Source organism: Rhodnius prolixus, unplaced genomic scaffold (genome assembly GCF_049639745.1).
Source record: "Rhodnius prolixus isolate KJV_2025 unplaced genomic scaffold, Rpr scaffold_35, whole genome shotgun sequence".
In the NCBI taxonomy this organism is placed as follows: domain Eukaryota; kingdom Metazoa; phylum Arthropoda; class Insecta; order Hemiptera; family Reduviidae; genus Rhodnius; species Rhodnius prolixus.
In genome coordinates this window covers 653299-671835 of record NW_027411629.1, presented here as the reverse complement: position 1 = coordinate 671835, position 18537 = coordinate 653299, and the positions used below count along the sequence as shown (strand labels likewise).

General features: G+C 33.0%; 1 protein-coding gene across 1 annotated transcript in view; it reads left to right on the top strand.

Annotated features, from left to right (window-relative positions):
* The first annotated feature begins 3587 nt into the window (after positions 1-3587).
* Positions 3588-18537, top strand: part of Syt14 (Synaptotagmin 14) — a 31841-nt gene continuing 16891 nt past the window's right edge. The window contains exons 1-4 of the mRNA XM_074139555.1: positions 3588-3757; positions 5568-5738; positions 17087-17233; positions 17695-17831. Of these exons, the coding sequence (XP_073995656.1) occupies positions 3736-3757; positions 5568-5738; positions 17087-17233; positions 17695-17831 (477 nt within the window). The 5' untranslated portion in view covers positions 3588-3735. The remainder of the gene's footprint in view (positions 3758-5567; positions 5739-17086; positions 17234-17694; positions 17832-18537) is intronic.

Below are 18537 nucleotides of genomic sequence, written 5' to 3'. Positions count from 1 at the left end.
GGAACTGAAGCAGGGTTGCCTGTTGTCTCCTCTTTTGTTCTCCCTGTTTCTAGCAGATGTTAATACATTAACGGAGGCTTTTTAATAAACAACACTGGAATGAAGCTGCTAGCCCACGCAGACGACCTCGTTCTGCTTTCCTCAAGCAGTGTCATTGCAAAGCTTGATAAAATTATTTAAGATACACTGTGCTGCTTGGAATTTAAAAGTGAACCTCATTAAGAGTAAAAAAACAAATATTAGTATTTAGGAAGGAATGAAGGCCACCGACAACGATGTTTGGTGGTTTGGAAATGAAAGGATTAAGGTGGTAAACCAGTACAAGTATCTGGGAATAATCTTAACATTTGGTCGCCACTAGAAGAGCATTACAAATAGAAAAATATAAAAGAAAAGTTTGCATTCTTTTAATGAAATTAACTGCAATAATTAGATTGATTAGAATTAATGCCTCTGCAGTCTAAATTTAGATATACGACGCTTTCTCAAGAGCGATTATTTGTTATGGGGCCCAGGTTTGGGGTGCATAAATGTATGGATAAGATAGAGGTTCTGTTTAAATATGTTAAAAAGAGTTTTTAATTTGCCCTTAAATTCCACCATTTTGTGATTAAAACTGTCCGGTAGGAAAAACCCAACTTTGACAATTTTTTTCTCTTTTCCTATGAAAGATAAAATTCCCAAATTTTCTTTAAAATATAGGGTGAATCCTCCTTTATAACTGTATTTTTTTTTTTGCAACAACATAGATTACGAGAATTATGTTTCTGAAAATGAGTAGAAATGGCATTTCAGAAAATCTTCTTCTCCTTTTTGTTACCTTTTTTGTAAACAACGTAGTGCCTAAACGCGCGAACCGATTTTCATGAATGAGGTGTCATTCGATTCTGAATTTTATTTAGATGAGCCTTTTGGAGGTTACGACGCTGTACATCAAAACATCGAATGGGAGAGGAGTTAGCTCCATGTATGTGAGGCCCCCTCAAAATTATTACTAATAACTCAGTAAATCTTAACCCGATTTTGGTAAAATTTGGCTGGATGAAAGGGTTATGGCTGCTCTACCTACCATTAGAACGACGTTCTGCTCTAATACCTACTAAGGGGAAGTTTAGCAATCATTTGAAATTATCGTTTCGTGAACCTATTTTCTTCAATGAAGTGTTTTTGGTTCAAAAAGTGATGTAGATTTGCACTTTTATAGGTCTCGCGGCTGTGTATCTTTAGTAGAGGAGTTTGCCCACGCAGGTCAGGCCATCTTTTAAACTATTATTACTAATCTTTCTACAACGCTAAATCCGATTTTGCTAAAATTTAGCACGGAGAAATGGTTACAACTTCATTACGTGACTCTAAAGTGTCATCATGCTCTTACACCTACTAGTTTATCACCTACTAGCTGTAAAGTGGAAGTACTGCAATCGTTCAAATTATCTACGCGTGAACTGATTAACGTCAATTAATAGGATCGCTGGAGCCGCTCACTTGGCTTTTATACAGTCTCGGAATGTTCTGGAGTCTGCCACAAGCATTGGTTGTATAAGCCAGTCCGCAAGAAGTGAAGATCTGATTGTGAAGTTGTAGAATGACTGGACCTTACATCATTATCCCACTTCTGACACCAAATGTAATATTTTCTCTCTAATTTGGTGTCAGAAGTGGGATAAAACCGCTAAACGAGTAAGTGAGACAGCAAATGTCAAGTTTTCTCTCTATTTGAAAACCACAATTACAACTAGTGACAGCCACTAGTTAATAAGCAGGTTCGTAAATGATAAAACACGCTAAACTTGCTACAACCCGATTTATTACGCAGCATAGCAAATAACATAACTATTTACTGAATTAATTCACTAAAGTCACTACAGTTCACTGTTACACACTTACTACATAAATTCACCATAAAAACTACTCAAACACTGACTACTGGACCGCACTGCACTGGACTGACTCGCTGGAGCAGCTCTCTTGGTTTTTATTCAGTCGTGGAATGTTCTGGAGACCTCAGAAGCTTACAGTATAATCTAGCCATTTCTGTCTGCCCCTGGCCAAGTCTAGACTTCCGACTTATACTAGCTCTTCCTAGTGGCTCTCAACGAACTAGAGGTTCCATCTCCTCCCAAGAGATATGTTGGAAAATGGACCATAAAATTCACAATCGATAAGATCTCTACAAGTTAGGATTAAAGGGTGTTCCTTCCGACTGTGTGGAAACTACCGCCGCCTTAATGAGAAGACTATACCGGAAAGATATCCTGTACCTAGAGTCGTAGATTTTCACCTCATCTTAGGAGAAACTATCTTTTCAAAAATCGCTATCACCAACACCACTAGCCGAAGACGAAAAACTAAAAACAGCCGTATTCGCGCCATTTGGTTTATTTGAATTGGTTAAATTCCTGATGACAAGTTTGAATTTAAAATTGTTTGCGCCACCTTGTCAACAAGTAATTCACCACTTCAACAGGTGGCTGTGGCGAAAGTAGGAAGAAAGACACAGGACATGCATTGAGTTCCCCGTCAGGTCCGCGTCGTGTATGGACTTAACAGCCATGGTTCCTGCCAACAATTTTCTCAAGTCAGTCTATGTCTAATAAAAGTAAAAATTATAAATCTAATAAAAATTATTTTATTTTTATTTTATTTATTTATACAACTTGTTTAACCAATGAAGGTATACAGTTGGAGATGGACCTCTAATATGAGCTCAAGAAAATTGCAAAGGAAAATTATATACATAAATATAACTTGAATATAGAAACAGAGGGTATAAAGTAATAGAAAAAGAGTTTGCAAGGTGTGAACTACGAAGAAAGTATATCGTCAATTTCATTCGTAATGATTTTAATTTCAATTACATCATGTCTGAAATTGCCAATATTTTTCCTGTTGGATTAATGAATCACTCACCAATAACGATGAATAAGAGTACAATGTTTGTAAGAATTAAACATGATTCAAATATAGTTTTTGAAACTTGAAAATAAAAGTAAGAGTAAATCGTAGGTGCATTAAAACCAAATTTCCGCCTTTCTAATCTTCATAAGACACTCGTGATTACCACCACTTCTACTCCTTCTACGACAACTGCACGAATTCTTATGTGATTAATTAATTAATGCGTAGTATTAAAAATCTAGAAATGGTTAAATATACAAAAAATTCGGTGTTTGGAAAAATGTATAACAGAGTCGTAACTGAAGTGGGAGAAATTCGTGTGTTCTCACCAGGTTTTTTTTCCTCACTTCATGTAAAAAAAATTCACAAACTAGCGAGGGGCGCAACATTTCTCTTCACCACAACGAAAAATAAATTAGCAAGTTTTATATCAGAATTTATATCAGAATCTGCTACTTTTGATTCAATTTATCTTAATTTTTAATAGTTTTAAATTTTACTGAGGGATTATTAGTTGAAGAAGGCACACAGGACCTGCGCTATACGGTGTTTTCTATTTGTGGTATTCGCCTCCGTATTCCTTGACAGTGTCAATATTATGTATGCATGTAGTTCAGATTCCCTTCTCACTTTTCTTCAGTTGTAAATTTACTTTCCGATCTTAATAACACTCTACATTGATAGAAGCAAGACATTTAAAGTGAAATTATAAGTGTAAGCTAGTTTGTCTTTGTTTTAAGATGGTGACATGAAAGTGGTCTCTATGAAGATATCAGAGTTTCCAGCCTGGATCCACATTCAGACTACTGGATATATTACTTTGGCGACCGTAACAACATGATGGCACTACTGTTTAATGGTATTTTCTTTTTACTCTTATCGAAGTGGTGCATAGAGCACGTACTTCAAATTTATTTGGCAGTCTGTTTAATTTAGATTGCTGCAGACGCGAAGTCTAAAAATTTGACTGTCTCTAGCGTGTTTTCTGTGGAGGGTGTTTTTCACATAGATGTTAAGCACATTTAAAACATACATAATTGGTTGTGATTGATGTTCGCTTTAATGTAACACAGATGTATTCCCTGATAGCTGTCTTTATTCCGGTAATAGCTGAAGAACGAAAAGTCACGAAGTAATACAGGCTGGCTTAGGTTGTATTGTATACATGTTTTTTTTCTTTTACAATTTTAATAGCTGTGTTATGCCTACTTGTCTGTTTTCATGACACTACAAGTCTTAGGTTTCTGACCGACCACCTTAACAAGCCTTAGATCAGTATAGTTCTGTGGGGATTAACCACAACTCCTTAGCTACTAGAATCAACATGTCGTATAATGTCACTCACACATACGTCTGTTTTGAATTGAGGAGTTCTGGTTAAAAAATCTTTAATATAACTAAGGGCTGATATTATCTCCTTTGGAGAGCTGAAGTACCCACATTAGACCTTCATATTGACTACCATGCGGTGCTTACGTTTTTTCAGTCTGCAATGAGTGATATGTGAAGATGCCTACGATCGTCCCAGTAATCATCCGGTTTTGTTGGACTAATATTTGTCTACCAGTAACAGCGAGACTCTCTCGTCTGTCGTTAGGTGGTCCTATTAGAAAGCTACGTGCGGAGACTGATTGTAAGTTCCCTAAGCTTGGTTTCTTATCGGAGAGTTACTACTCACTCATTTATATCTGGTCTTAGTAAACTACAGTAGATTAAACAGTTAAATGCAGAATAATAACAAAGAAATTGCGGTAAATTAACACCTTATCATTGCGGCGTTAAGTTTCTAATAAACATATTACATCAAATGTAATATATTGATTTCAAATATATTGATTAGAATCAAAATTATATAAAGAATTCAAACCTTTGATTTTATAGCAAACAATATGTAAATCTTTAAACTGGGATGTCATTATTTAATACAATTTATTTCGCTGTTGTCCTGAAAAAAAAAAATTTATGATTTTCTTTCTGTGTTTTCTGCCTTGGTGACCACTTTGTATTTGCCTAGGCTGATTTGATGACTGACGCAACATTCTCAATCGTCAAAGGTTTATTATGAAAAACATCACTGTTTCTAGCTTCATATTCACTTGACAGTTTCAACAAGTCGTATTTACTTTAGTTGTCTTTACTTCTGATGTACTCAGTAGATGAGTTCTTTCATTCACAAGAGCGTTTATACAGCCAATATTGAACCAAACATACCTAATTATCTTAGATTGTAAACTCTTAGCTTCTTAAAATAGTAAAGAGTTATACTGAGACACAGTTTTATTAACAAAGATTAACCAGAAAATTTGGTTCTTTAAGGAAATAATTGATAATAATTACAGAAAAATGGAAATAAAGTTATTAGGTTAATGGAAAATGTTCAAACATGTTAATAATCGGCGTTCGCACGTAGCAGCCACTTTTTTTAAACGATACTTTATCATAGCATTCATAGTATGTTGTGATCCTTCGAAGACTGCTGAAAGAGCGGCCATAGCTTGACAAACAGTAGAATTTTTAGCAAAGCCTTTTTTGTAGCCGTAATGAATACTGCTTACCTTATTTGTAACCAATGCATTTACTTGATATATGCGAACTTTAATTGGTAAAGAGTATGGGGCACACCCCAGTTAAATGTTTGATAACTAATAAAAGTGCCACTATAATTCTAGGAGACGAATCAAGAGAACTGGTGGTTGGACTGGCTTCTGTGTGTTTGGTGGTGCTAGTAGTGCTAGGGATGTACCTGCGTAGGAAACTGGTCACACAGTACGGCATCGACCTCAACTTGTCTTGTTGTGATAAAGGCACCGTGAAGTCCAGCAATGAGAGCTCTACATTAGGTGAGCACTATTTTGTACTTGGCAATTATAAGCACCAGCTGGTTGTACAATCTACACATTGCCTTCCTTTCACAGTCAGAATGTTTATCGGTTTAGTTTAGATGCTTAAGTTTAAAAAAAATGGTAATTCCTCACCTCACAATTAAAAAATGGACTATCTTCATTATCTCAGGAAATTCTCTTTTTACGATTAATTGATGAGGGATATTCTTAGCCAAGAAGCTGGCGAAGTGACAATTTGAATGTACTTAGGACCAGATTAAAATTGAAGACGACCTCATAGTTCTATAATACGAAAGATTCACTATTAGACTAGAATTTTATTTTTTAGAGGACTAGTAAAACTAATTAACTTTTTCTATTCTATTATTTTGGTTTGTTCGGTTTATGAAGAGAATCTATTCATGCAAATAATGCGTTTGATAGAACAAAAACTCACTTAAGAATTGGAGAGAAGTTTTACAGAATAAATTGGACTGCTCAATACAAACAATCAACGCCAACAGCAAATGCAATTGGCAATAAATAGTTGAACAAATTGACAACTTCTCGAATGGTTTGGTTATTTGGGTTCTTGTTACCTTTTTTGTAAACAACGTAGCACCTAAACGCGCGAACCGATTTTCATGAATGAGATGTCATTCGATTCGGAATTGTATGTAGATGTGCCTTTTGGGGGTCTCGACGCTGTACATCGAATGGAAGAGGGAGTTAACCCCCTTTATGTAAGGCCCCCTCCAAAATTATGATTACTAATTACTCTGTAAATCTTGGCCCGATTTTGATAAAATTTGGTAGGATGATAGGGTTAGGGCTCCCCTACGTAACATTAAAGCGGCGATCAGCTCTTACACTTCTTAAGGGGAAGTATAGCAATCGTTTCAAATTATCGACACGTGAACCGATTTTCATGAATGAAGTGTCATTCGAATCGAAATTTTGTACAGATTTGCACTTTAAAAGTCTCGACGCCGTGCCTCATAAGGAGGGGAGTTTGTCCCACCCAAGTAAGGCCCTTTCTAAAACTATTATTACCAATATTTCTATAAAGCTTAGTCCGATTTTGATAAAATTCAGCTCGAATAAGTGGTTAAAGCTCCTCTACGTTGCTGATGCTCTTGCACCTACTAAGAGGAAGTACTGCAATCGTTTAAATTATCAATGAGTGAACCGATTTAAATCAATGAATTGTCGTTCGATTAAAAAATCTTTGCCTCTTTGCCTTTTAGGGAGAAGTACTGCAATCGTAGTTTATTTTTCTTACTCCTCTTAAAAGGAAGTACTGAAATCGTAGTTTAATTTTGCTATTTACGTACAAATACCTTCCTATGTTATTCAAAACGCTTTTTCAGAAAAACAGTTATTGAAGATGGTTTGGGGGAACGCAACTATAATCATTCTTTAAAAAGATCTCTCCAGTGGTAGTTACGGTTTCGACTTAACACCTTACCAGATTATAATGATAGAATTGCTTATTCCAAATTTTAAAAAAATCTGTAAAGATTACAAAATAGACAAAAAGGAAAATCTATCCAAAAGGTACAAAAATCTCCTTAACAAAAACTTACAGTTTAAAATGTTAAGTATAAGGGTTGATTAAACGCCAAAAGGTACACAAATCAGCGAGTACCCAACATTTCATTAATACTTCATTAATAGTTAAGTAATTCTACTGCATTAATTTTCATTAATAAGTTATTTTTTAGAATTTATTAGATGTCACAGACCCTTATGCTGGCCACTTCATTTATAATATTTTTTTGTTATATTTATGATAAATCACACATACGTACATGCATGTTAAAGTAGAAAAAGACAAAGTTAGAGTAGGCTACTGTCTTGAATTCGTCTTACCGAAATATTCGTGAGCACAAATATCACACAGTTAATAACAAGTAGATTATTCAACAACAATTATTCATTTCTCAATTGCAATTTAATTTAGTCCCCCTAATTTTACTTATAGTATAAAATACTGGAATAATTAGCTGTCTTAAAAATATGCATATCTTATTTACTTTATATTACATATTACTTTTTTTTTTATAAAAAAAAGTTTTTAATTTTTTAGCCTCATAATTTGTTTTTATTTTTTATAACGTTTTTCTTTTTAACCTGTAATTAATAGTTTGATTATTATAAATAACTAGATATTACAGTCAATCTAAAGTGCCACTTGAACATATATTTTGTAGACGAAAATGGCCAGCATAAGGGTCTGTGACATCTAATAAATTCTAAAAAATAACTTATTAATGAAAATTAATGCAGTAGAATTACTTAACTATTAATGAAGTATTAATGAAATGTTGGGTACTCGCTGATTTGTGTACCTTTTGGCGTTTAATCAACCCTTATACTTAACATTTTAAACTGTAAGTTTTTGTTAAGGATAGGAAGAATGTTTTGCTGCTGCAGGACAACGCCCGGCCGAACACTTCTCGACACACGAAGCAAAAACTTGCTGAAATGGATGCCATCGAACTGCTACCTCACCAGGGTATGGATGCGATGGCCCTGATCTTGCGCCTTCGGACTTTTATTTTTTCAGAGCAATGGCTTATTTTCTTAAAGGGGAAAACATTGCAGGCCTTGGAAGAGTTAAAATTTGGAGTAGAAGACTTTTTGAAGTCGAAACTTAAAGAGTGGTACCGGCAGGGAATCGAACAGCTGGCTTCTAGAAGGCAACTAACCATAGAACATAATGGACTGTACTTCGAAAGTTAGAAGAAATTTGGTGTAAGAAAAAAAAAATCATTTTAATCCTTGAAACGGTCATTTTTTTTTTTTACTCACCCCTATAAAATCTGCATTAAGTTTCAAAATCACATGGATCTTTTCATAAGATGATTCAAGCACAAACTGAAAGTAAAAGAAATAATACCCCAAAAGAGTTGTAAATAAGTACTGCAATTTTAATGTTTTTATATTCTTATATATTTTGTTTTACTTTACGCATGTGGAATATTATTTTTCCTCGAAATCGAGCCCCTGGCGCACTATAGGCCTCTCGTGGGCGAGCTTTGATTTTTATTTTATTATTTTGTTACATTAATTTTTATCCGTATTTTCAGGCTTACACTTACTTTACGTGTACTTCCTCATGTCTCTGCAGTCTAAAATTTAGAGTTACAACGCTGTGTCGTAAGTGATTATTTGTTATGGGGCCCAGGTTTGGGGTGCAACAATGTATGATAAGACAGAGGTTCGGTTTAAATACATTATTAAAAAAGTTTTTAATTATCCCTTAAATTCCACCATTGTGTGATGTATTTGGAAACTAACCTGGCACCTACCTTTCTCTTACATTCAAGTTGCACATTAATTATATCGGTAGATTTTCCAATAGATAGATATCCATATCTCCTTAACAAAAACTTACAGTTTAAAATGTTAAGTATAAGGGTTGATTAAACGCCAAAAGGTACACAAATCAGCGAGTACCCAACATTTCAATAATACTTCATTAATAGTTAAGTAATTCTACTGCATTAATTTTCATTAATAAGTTATTTTTTAGAATTTATTAGATATCACAGACCCTTATGCTGGCCATTTTCGTCTACAAAATATATGTTCAAGTAGCACTGTAGATTGACTGTAATATCTAGTTATTTATAATAATCAAACTATTAATTACAGGTTAAAAAGAAAAACGTTATAAAAAATAAAATAAAAATATGAGGCTAAAAAATTCAAAACCTTGTTTAAAAAAATGCTTACACCAACTTACATCAATGATTTTGTTTATTTTATTTATTTATTTTTATTTCTTAAATAAAAATCGTCGGTTTAAGTTCATTCTTCGATTAAAGTAATTGTTATTTTATGTAGTAGTCAAACGTTTATAATAATAGGTAATAATTATCTGGCTTTATCGCAAATAATATTAAAACTGTCCGGTAGGACAGTTGTATAAGGGTTGATCGTCAAAAACTGCACGAAAAAGCGTAACGTTGAAAAACACCCAACTTTGACAATTTTTTTCTCTTTTTCTATAAAAGATAAAATTCCCAAATTTTCTTTAAAATATAGGGCAAACCCTCCTTTATAGCTGTAATTTTTTTGCAACCACCCAGATCTAATAGGTTTCGAGAAAAAAGTTGCTGAAAATGAGCAAAAACGGCTTTTTCAAAAAATGTTCTTGTTCTTGTTCTTGTTGTTGTTGTTGTTGTTGTTGTTGTTGTTCTTCTTCTTCTTGTTACCTTTTTTGTAAACAACGTAGCGCCTAAACGCGTGAACCGATTTTCATGAATGAGGTGTCATTCGATTCGGAATTTTATGTAGATGTGCCTTTTGAGGGTCTCGATCCTGTACATCGAATGGGAGAGGAGTTAGCCCCCTTTATGTAAGGCCCCCTCCAAAATTATTATTACTAATTACTCTGTAAATCTTAGCCCGATTTTGATAAAATTTGGTAGGATGATAGGGTTAGGGCTCCCCTACGTAACATTAAAGCGGCAATCAGCTCTTACACTTGTTAAGGGGAAGTATAGGAATCGTTTCAAATTATCGACACGTGAACCGATTTTCATGAATGAAATGTCATTCGAATCGAAATTTTGTACAGATTTGCACTATAAAGGTCTCGACGCCGTGCCTCATAAGGAGGGGAGTTTGCCCCACCCAAATAAGGCCCTTTCTAAAACTATTATTACCAATATTTCTATAACGCTTAGTCCGATTTTGATAAAATTCAGCTCGAATAAGTGGTTAAAGCTCCTCTACATTGCTGATGCTCTTGCACCTACTAAGAGGAAGTACTGCAATCGTTTAAATTATCAATGAGTGAACCGATTTAAATCAATGAATTGTCGTTCGATTAAAAAATCTTTGCCTCTTTGCCTAGAAGTACTGCAATCGCAGTTTATTTTTCTTACTCCTCTTAAAAGGAAGTAATGAAATCGCAGTTTAATTTTGCTATTTACGCACAAATACCTTCCTATTTTATTCAAAACGCTTTTTCAAAAAAAGTTGTTACTGAGGATGGTTTGGGGGACCTTAACGATAATCATTCTTTAAAAAGATCTCTCTAGTTACGGTTCCGACTTACCATCTTATCAGGTTATTAAAACTGTCCGGTAGGACAGTTGTATAAGGGTTGATCATCAAAAACTGCACGAAAAAGCGTAACGTTGAAAAACACCCAACTTTGACAATTTTTTTCTCTTTTTCTATAAAAGATAAAATTCCCAAATTTTCTTTAAATTATCTGGCAAACCCTCCTTTATAACTGTAATTTTTTTGCAACAACCCATATCTAATAGGTTTCGAGAAAAAAGTTGCCAAAAATGAGCAAAAACGGCTTTTTCAAAAAATGTTCTTGTTCTTGTTGTTGTTGTTCTTCTTCTTCTTCTTCTTCTTCTTCTTGTTACCTTTTTTGTAAACAACGTAGCGCCTAAACGCGTGAACCGATTTTCATGAATGAGGTGTCATTCGATTCGGAATTTTATGTAGATGTGCCTTTTGGGGGTCTCGATCCTGTACATTGAATGGAAGAGGAGTTAGCCCCCTTTATGTAAGGCCCCCTCCAAAATTATTATTACTAATTACTCTGTAAATCTTGGTCCGATTTTGATAAAATTTGGTAGGATGATAGGGTTAGGGCTCCCCTACGTAACAATAAAGCGACGATCTGCTCTTACACTTGTTAAGGGGAAGTATAGCAATCGTTGCAAATTATCGACACGTGAAACGATTTGCACGAATGAAGGGTCATTCGAATCGAAATTTTGTACAGATTTGCACTTTAAAAGTCTCGACGCCGTGCCTCATAAGAAGGGGAGTTTGCCCCACCCAAATAAGGCCCTTTCTAAAACTATATTACCAATATTTCTATAACACTTAGTCCGATTTTGATAAAATTCAGCTCGAATAAGTGGTTAAAGCTCCTCTACGTTGCTGATGCTCTTGCACCTACTAAGAGGAAGTACTGCAATCATTTAAATTATCAATGAGTGAACCGATTTAAATCAATGAATTGTCGTTCGATTAAAAGATCTTTGCCTCTTTGCCTTTTAGGAAGAAGTACTGCAATCGTAGTTTATTTTTCTTACTCCTCTTAAAAGGAAGTACTGAAATCGCAGTTTAATTTTGCTATTTACGTACAAATACCTTCCTATGTTATTCAAAACGCTTTTTTAAAAAAATTGTTATTGAGGATGGTTTGGGGGAACGCAACTATAATCATTCTTTAAAAAGATCTCTCCATTGGTAGTTACGGTTTCGACTTAACACCTTATCAGATTATAATGATAGAATTGTTTATTCCAAATTTTAAAAAAATCTGAAAAGAAGATATGTAACTTTGTAAAATAAACAAAAAGGAAAATCTATCCAAAAGGTACAAAAATCTCCTTAACAAAAACTTACAGTTTAAAATGTTAAGTATAAGGGTTGATTAAACGCCAAAAGGTACACAAATCAGCGAGTACCCAACATTTCATTAATACTTCATTAATAGTTAAGTAATTCTACTGCATTAATTTTCATTAATAAGTTATTTTTTAGAATTTATTAGATATCACAGACCCTTATGCTGGCCACTTCATTCATAATATTTTTTTGTTATAATTATGATAAATCACATATACGTACATGCATGTTAAAGTAGAAAAAGACAAAGTTAGAGTAGGCTACTGTCTTGAATTCGTCTTACCGAAATATTCGTGAGCACAAATAACACACAGTTAATAACAAGTAGATTATTCTACAACAATTATTCATTTCTCAATTGTAATTTAATTTAGTCCCCCTAATTTTACTTATAGTAAAATCCTGGAATAATTAGCTGCCCTAAAAATATGCATATCTTATTTACTTTATATTACATATATACTCGTACAACATCGTGGGATGAATACCTAGATTGAGAATGTAATTGAAGAAAACTATATTATTTGCGATAAAGCCAGATAATTATTACCTATTATTATAAACGTTTGACTCCTTCATAAAATAACAATTACTTTAATCGAAGAATGAACTTAAACCGACGATTTTTATTTAAAAATAAATAAATAAAATAAACAAAATCATTGGTGTAAGTTTTTTATAAAAAAAAGTTTTGAATTTTTTAGCCTCATAATTCTTTTTTATTTTTTATAAGGTTTTTCTTTTTAACCTGTAATTAATAGTTTCATTATTATAGATAACTAGATATTACAGTCAATCTACAGTGCTACTTGAACATATATTTTGTAGACGAAAATGGCCAGCATAAGGGTCTGTGATATCTAATAAATTCTAAAAAATAACTTATTAATGAAAATTAATGCAGTAGAATTACTTAACTATTAGTGAAGTATTAATGAAATGTTGGGTACTCGCTGATTTGTGTACCTTTTGGCGTTTAATCAACCCTTATACTTAACATTTTAAACTGTAAGTTTTTGTTAAGGATAGTTTTCTTCAATTACATTCTCCATCTAGGTGTTCTTCCCACAATGTTGTATATATGTAATACAAAGTAAATAAGATATGCATATATTTAGAACAGCTAATTATTCCAGTATTTTACTATAAGTAAAATTAGGGGGACTAAATTAAATTACAATAGAGAAATGAATAATTATTGTTTAATAATCTACTTGTTATTAACTGTGTGTTATTTGTGCTCACGAATATTTCGGTAAGACGAATTCAAGACAGTAGCCTACTCTAACTTTATCTTTACTTTAACATGCATGTACGTATATGTGATTTATCATAATTATAACAAAAAAATAATATAAATGAAGTGGCCAGCATAAGGGTCTGTGATATCTAATAAATTCTAAAAAATAACTTATTAATGAAAATTAATGCAGTAGAATTACTTAACTATTAATGAAGTATTATTGAAATGTTGGGTACTCACTGATTTGTGTACCTTTTGGCGTTTAATCAACCCTTATACTTAACATTTTAAACTGTAAGTTTTTGTTAAGGAGATTTTTGTACCTTTTGGATAGATTTTCCTTTTTGCCTATTTTACAAAGTTACATATCTACTTTACAGATTTTTTTAAAATTTGGAATATGCTATTCTATCATTATAACCTGATAAGGTGTTAACTACCACTGGAGAGATCTTTTTAAAAAATGATTGTAGTTGCGGCTCCCAAACCATCCTCAATAACAATTTTTTTGAGAAAGCGTTTTGAATAACATAGGAAGGTATTTGTACGTAAATAGCAAAATTAAACTGCGATTTAAGTACTTCCTTTTAAGAGGAGTAAGAAAAATAAACTAGGATTGCAGTACTTCTCCCTAAAAGGCAAAGAGGCAAAGATTTTTTAATCGAACAATTCATTGATTTAAATCGGTTCACTCATTGATAATTTAAACGATTGCAGTACTTCCTCTTAGTAGGAGCAAGAGAATCAGCAACGTAGAGGAGCTTTAACCACTTATTCGAGCTGAATTTTATCAAAATCGGACTAAGCGTTATAGAAATATTGGTAATAATAGTTTTAGAAAGGGCCTTATTTGGGTGGGGCAAACTCCCCTCCTTATGAGGCACGGTGCCGAGACTTTTAAAGTGCAAATCTGTATAAAATTTCGATTCGAATGACACTTCATTCATAAAAATCGGTTCACGTGTCGATAATTTGAAACGATTGCTATACTTCCCCTTAACAAGTGTAAGAGCTGATCGCCGCTTTAATGTTACGTAGGGGAGCCCTAACCCTATCATCCTACCAAATTTTATCAAAATCGGGCCAAGATTTACAGAGTAATTAGTAATAATAATTTTGGAGGGGGCCTTACATAAAGGGGGCTAACTCCTCTCCCATTCGATGTACAGCGTCGGGACCCACAAAAGGCACATCTACATAAAATATTGAATCGAATGACACCTCATTCATGAAAATCGGTTCACGCGTTTAGGCGCTACGTTGTTTACAAAAAAGGTAACAACAAGAACAACAAGAAGAACAAGAACAAGAACATTTTTTGAAAAAGCGGTTTTTGCTCATTTTCGGCAACTTTTTTCTCGAAACCTATTAGATCTGGGTGGTTGCAAAAAAATTACAGTTGTGAAGGAGGGTTTGGAGTAAGATTTAAAGAAAATTTGGGAATTTTATCTTTTATAGAAAATGAGAAAAAAATTGACAAAGTTGGGTGTTTTTCAACGTTACGCTTTTTCGTGCAGTTTTTGATGGTCAACCCTTATACAACTGTCCTACCGGACAGTTTTAATACAAGGTGTTCAGCATAAGACTACGGTAACTTCGGGAGGCGATTCTAGGCATCATTTGCAACAAAAAATTCCATATAAACTATGGCTCGATTCGGCTCCGTTTTTTAGATATTTTTAATTTTATGTTTTTTCAAGGTCTTACTACTTTTTAGCAAAAAGTTGTCTATGTTTCTCAAACTATTAAAGCTACAGCTATTTTAATAAGCTCATTAGAAAGAAGATTAAATTTCCTTTTAAATAAGCTAATTTGAATTCCAAAATAATAATATTAAGTATTTTACTTTGAGCCCAAACATAAGAAACAGCAAGTTTCTAATTTTTTCCAAAAACTTTGAATTCATTTTTCTCAAAAATATTATATATGTAAAAAACGTGCACTATTCATGATAAACATCTACATACAATCACCTTTCGAAAGGTATACAATAATTAGGGTTATGTTAAAAATTGATGCAGAAATCTGTGATTAATTGCAAAAAGTAGGCCTCAAAACAGCGTCGGCATTATGAAAGGAATTCACCTACCATAAGAATATAACTGATCAGAATCATCAAATCCAGTACGATTTTTTGCAAACGTGTAATTTAATAATTTATTTATTTAAGAACTTTATTCAAAAATATAAAATTTACATTATAAATAATAAAATAAAATAAAAAGAAGAAAAATGAATATGATGTTAAATGAGTGTTAGGTACCTATTTCAAAAGAAAGAGTTTAGATCTGTGTGTTATTCTTTAGTTAATTAAAGAAATATGCCAAATAATGTGAATAAATCATCATTTTGAACTACTCAATAAACTTTTGGAATTAACAGGTTGTGATGAGCTAATGAATAAGCCGAACACAGGAGATTGTGGAGAGCTAATGTTTTCCTGAATAGTACACGGTTTTTTCATATAAAATGTTTTTGAGAAAAATGAAGTCAAAGTATTTGGAAAAAATTAGAAACTTGCTGTTTCTTATGTTTGGGCCACAAAGTAAAATACTTAATATTATTATTTTGGAATACAAATTAGCTTATTTAAAAGGAAATTTAACCTTCTTTCTAATGAGCTTATTAAAATAGCTGCAGCTTTATTAGTTTGAGAAATATAGGCAACTTTTTGCTAAAAAGTAGTAAGACCTTGAAAAAACATAAAATTAAAAATATCTATAAAACGGAGCCGAATCGAGCCATAGTTTATATGGAATTTTTTGTTGCAAATGATGCCCAGAATCGCCTCCCGAAGTTACCGTAGTCTTATGCTGAACACCCTGTATATTAACTGAGGATTTAATTAACTATTTTTCTATAGAAGATGGGAACAACTTTATATAAATTATGATTTTAATACTTCTAATTTATGTGATAAACATGTAAAAGTTGTCTATTTACAAAGGAAAATTAAAAATAAATTATTGAGTAATTATAAAGGTTGGCTGCGCGAAGTGGTGGACATTGTTTGTATAGAAGTTTGAAACCAATAAGTAGCAAATTGTGCAGTAAGATAGACGCAAAAATTGCCAGTCGGTTAATAAAATGTCGCGTTGTTTAAATAATATTCATTCCAAATAAGTGTTAATATATGTCCCCTATGCCATCTGTCAGACAATATGGAAGATATTTTCCACTTTGTTGCCGATTGTCCAATATTGAAAGAATTCAAACCTTCAAGAAAGTAGTCTTAATTTGGGCGAATTTAATAAATGGAATGTATGTAGAACTACCCAATTTTTGTAATTTAGTGTAGCCATTCAGATTATAATGAGTAAAAAAGTTTAATTATTAGGTTTGTAGTATGTTTTTCTAATCTTACAACCGTTAAGCTTCTGTTTTATTCCTAATTTTTTTTATTTTTAAAATATTTTATTCTCTAAATTTATAATAAACATCTATCCCAAAAATTAAGTAATAAGATGTATTTTAGTTTTGCATTATAGATTTAAATATAATTTTTAAGCAGAGTTTTGGTTCAATTCATGAATGACGATCTCATGAATTGGCCTGCATAAGAATAAGTTATTTTCTTTAATTATAAAAGTTGAAAAATATTTATTGTAATGTTTCCTATGCATCAAGAATTTAATAAACGCTTGTTATTCAAAGGCATATCATTCTGAGTCTATGCAATTGGAACTAGTAATAAAAGTTGCCCATTAAAAATAGTTTATTGGTTAAACAGGTGAAGCGTTCAGTGTGTCCGAGATGGAGAGCAGTTCTGACAGTGACGAGGAAGTGTTGAATAAATTTAAAAACTCTATGAATTTCCGCCAGAACTCTTCAAACAACAACAATAATAATAACAACGATCACCACCATTTTAATATTGGTAAGTACTCAGTTTGTTTTTGTGGGTACCTGTCGAGAACAGTATATCTAGAGTGCTCTAGATCTAGCAAGTCCAGCAAGTGGAATAGTCAAGTAATACATTGACACTTGTATAGCAGAACAGCTCTGCAGCGTTAACAGTTTTTCACTTTAAAACTCCCTTATGTTTTTAATTGCGCAATCAACTAGCAGCTAGGATTTATTTGTATTTTGCTTTCTCCCCTCAGTCTTTTTAAATCTCTCGTTGTACGATTTCTTGAAGAGGCTGGTGATACTTTACCTTGGTAGTAGACTAACACTAGCAGGAATAGCTATATTTTTTCTCAGACAGTTTTAATTAGTAACTGTAATCTAAGAAAGAGATCTGCCAAATCAAGGATGGTCAGTGTTTACAGGAACAACTCGTTTAAAGTTTTTATTAAAAATTTAAAGCTTAATTCTTCAAAACTTTGTATTTTTCAGAGAGCAGAACTGCGAGAGAAGTGGAGGACGAAGAAGCGAGCAGCGCCAGTTCATGCTGCTCCACTACTACAGAAGATGGGATCAGGAACCGAGAAAGACGTTTTAAACATCCTGTTGATTCATTTCCAGAACATGAGGTACCACCTTAGAAATAAATCAATCCATTGTTATTGGGCGAATAAAAATTGGCAACTGTTTTTGTAGCTATAGAAGTTTCCAGGATTCACAACCTTTCACATAAGCCAACGATGTTTTCACATAAGCTGTTGTTGTTATTATTTTACAATATATTTCTCTTTTCGCGTGCAGAATCTAGTGCCAGCCTTGTCAGTGGAGAAAAAGGGGTTTGTTCTGAAGAGATAAGCTCATTGGCGATTTTAAAAAAGGAAAAGGGATAACTACGAAACCCCGGGAAAAGACAAGGGTTAGGATGATTCGTAGATGTAAAAAAATTAATGAAAGGATTAAGGCAATATGAAAGGAGAAAAAATATGGTATAAGATGATGTCTCTTGAAGTTGTTGCTATAAAAATTTGCATGTATTTAGGGTTAGTGTCCAGGAACCTTTTGGCAAAAACTCAAAAAAATGTATCGAAGCATTACTTAGTTATTATTTATTGGAAAATTAAGTAAATGAAGTTGAAACTAAATACAGAAATTTTTTTAGTAAGCAACAGTAAGTGCGAGGGACATACATTTTTTAAAAAAACAGAAAATACATTAAACTGTACTCAGCATGATAATTGAAATCCATCCTTATGAAATCACCCTGAATTTAGATTCTTGAGCTCATCACAGCTGCTTTAAAACACAGCATAAGCACTGTGCTTATGTATGTATGAT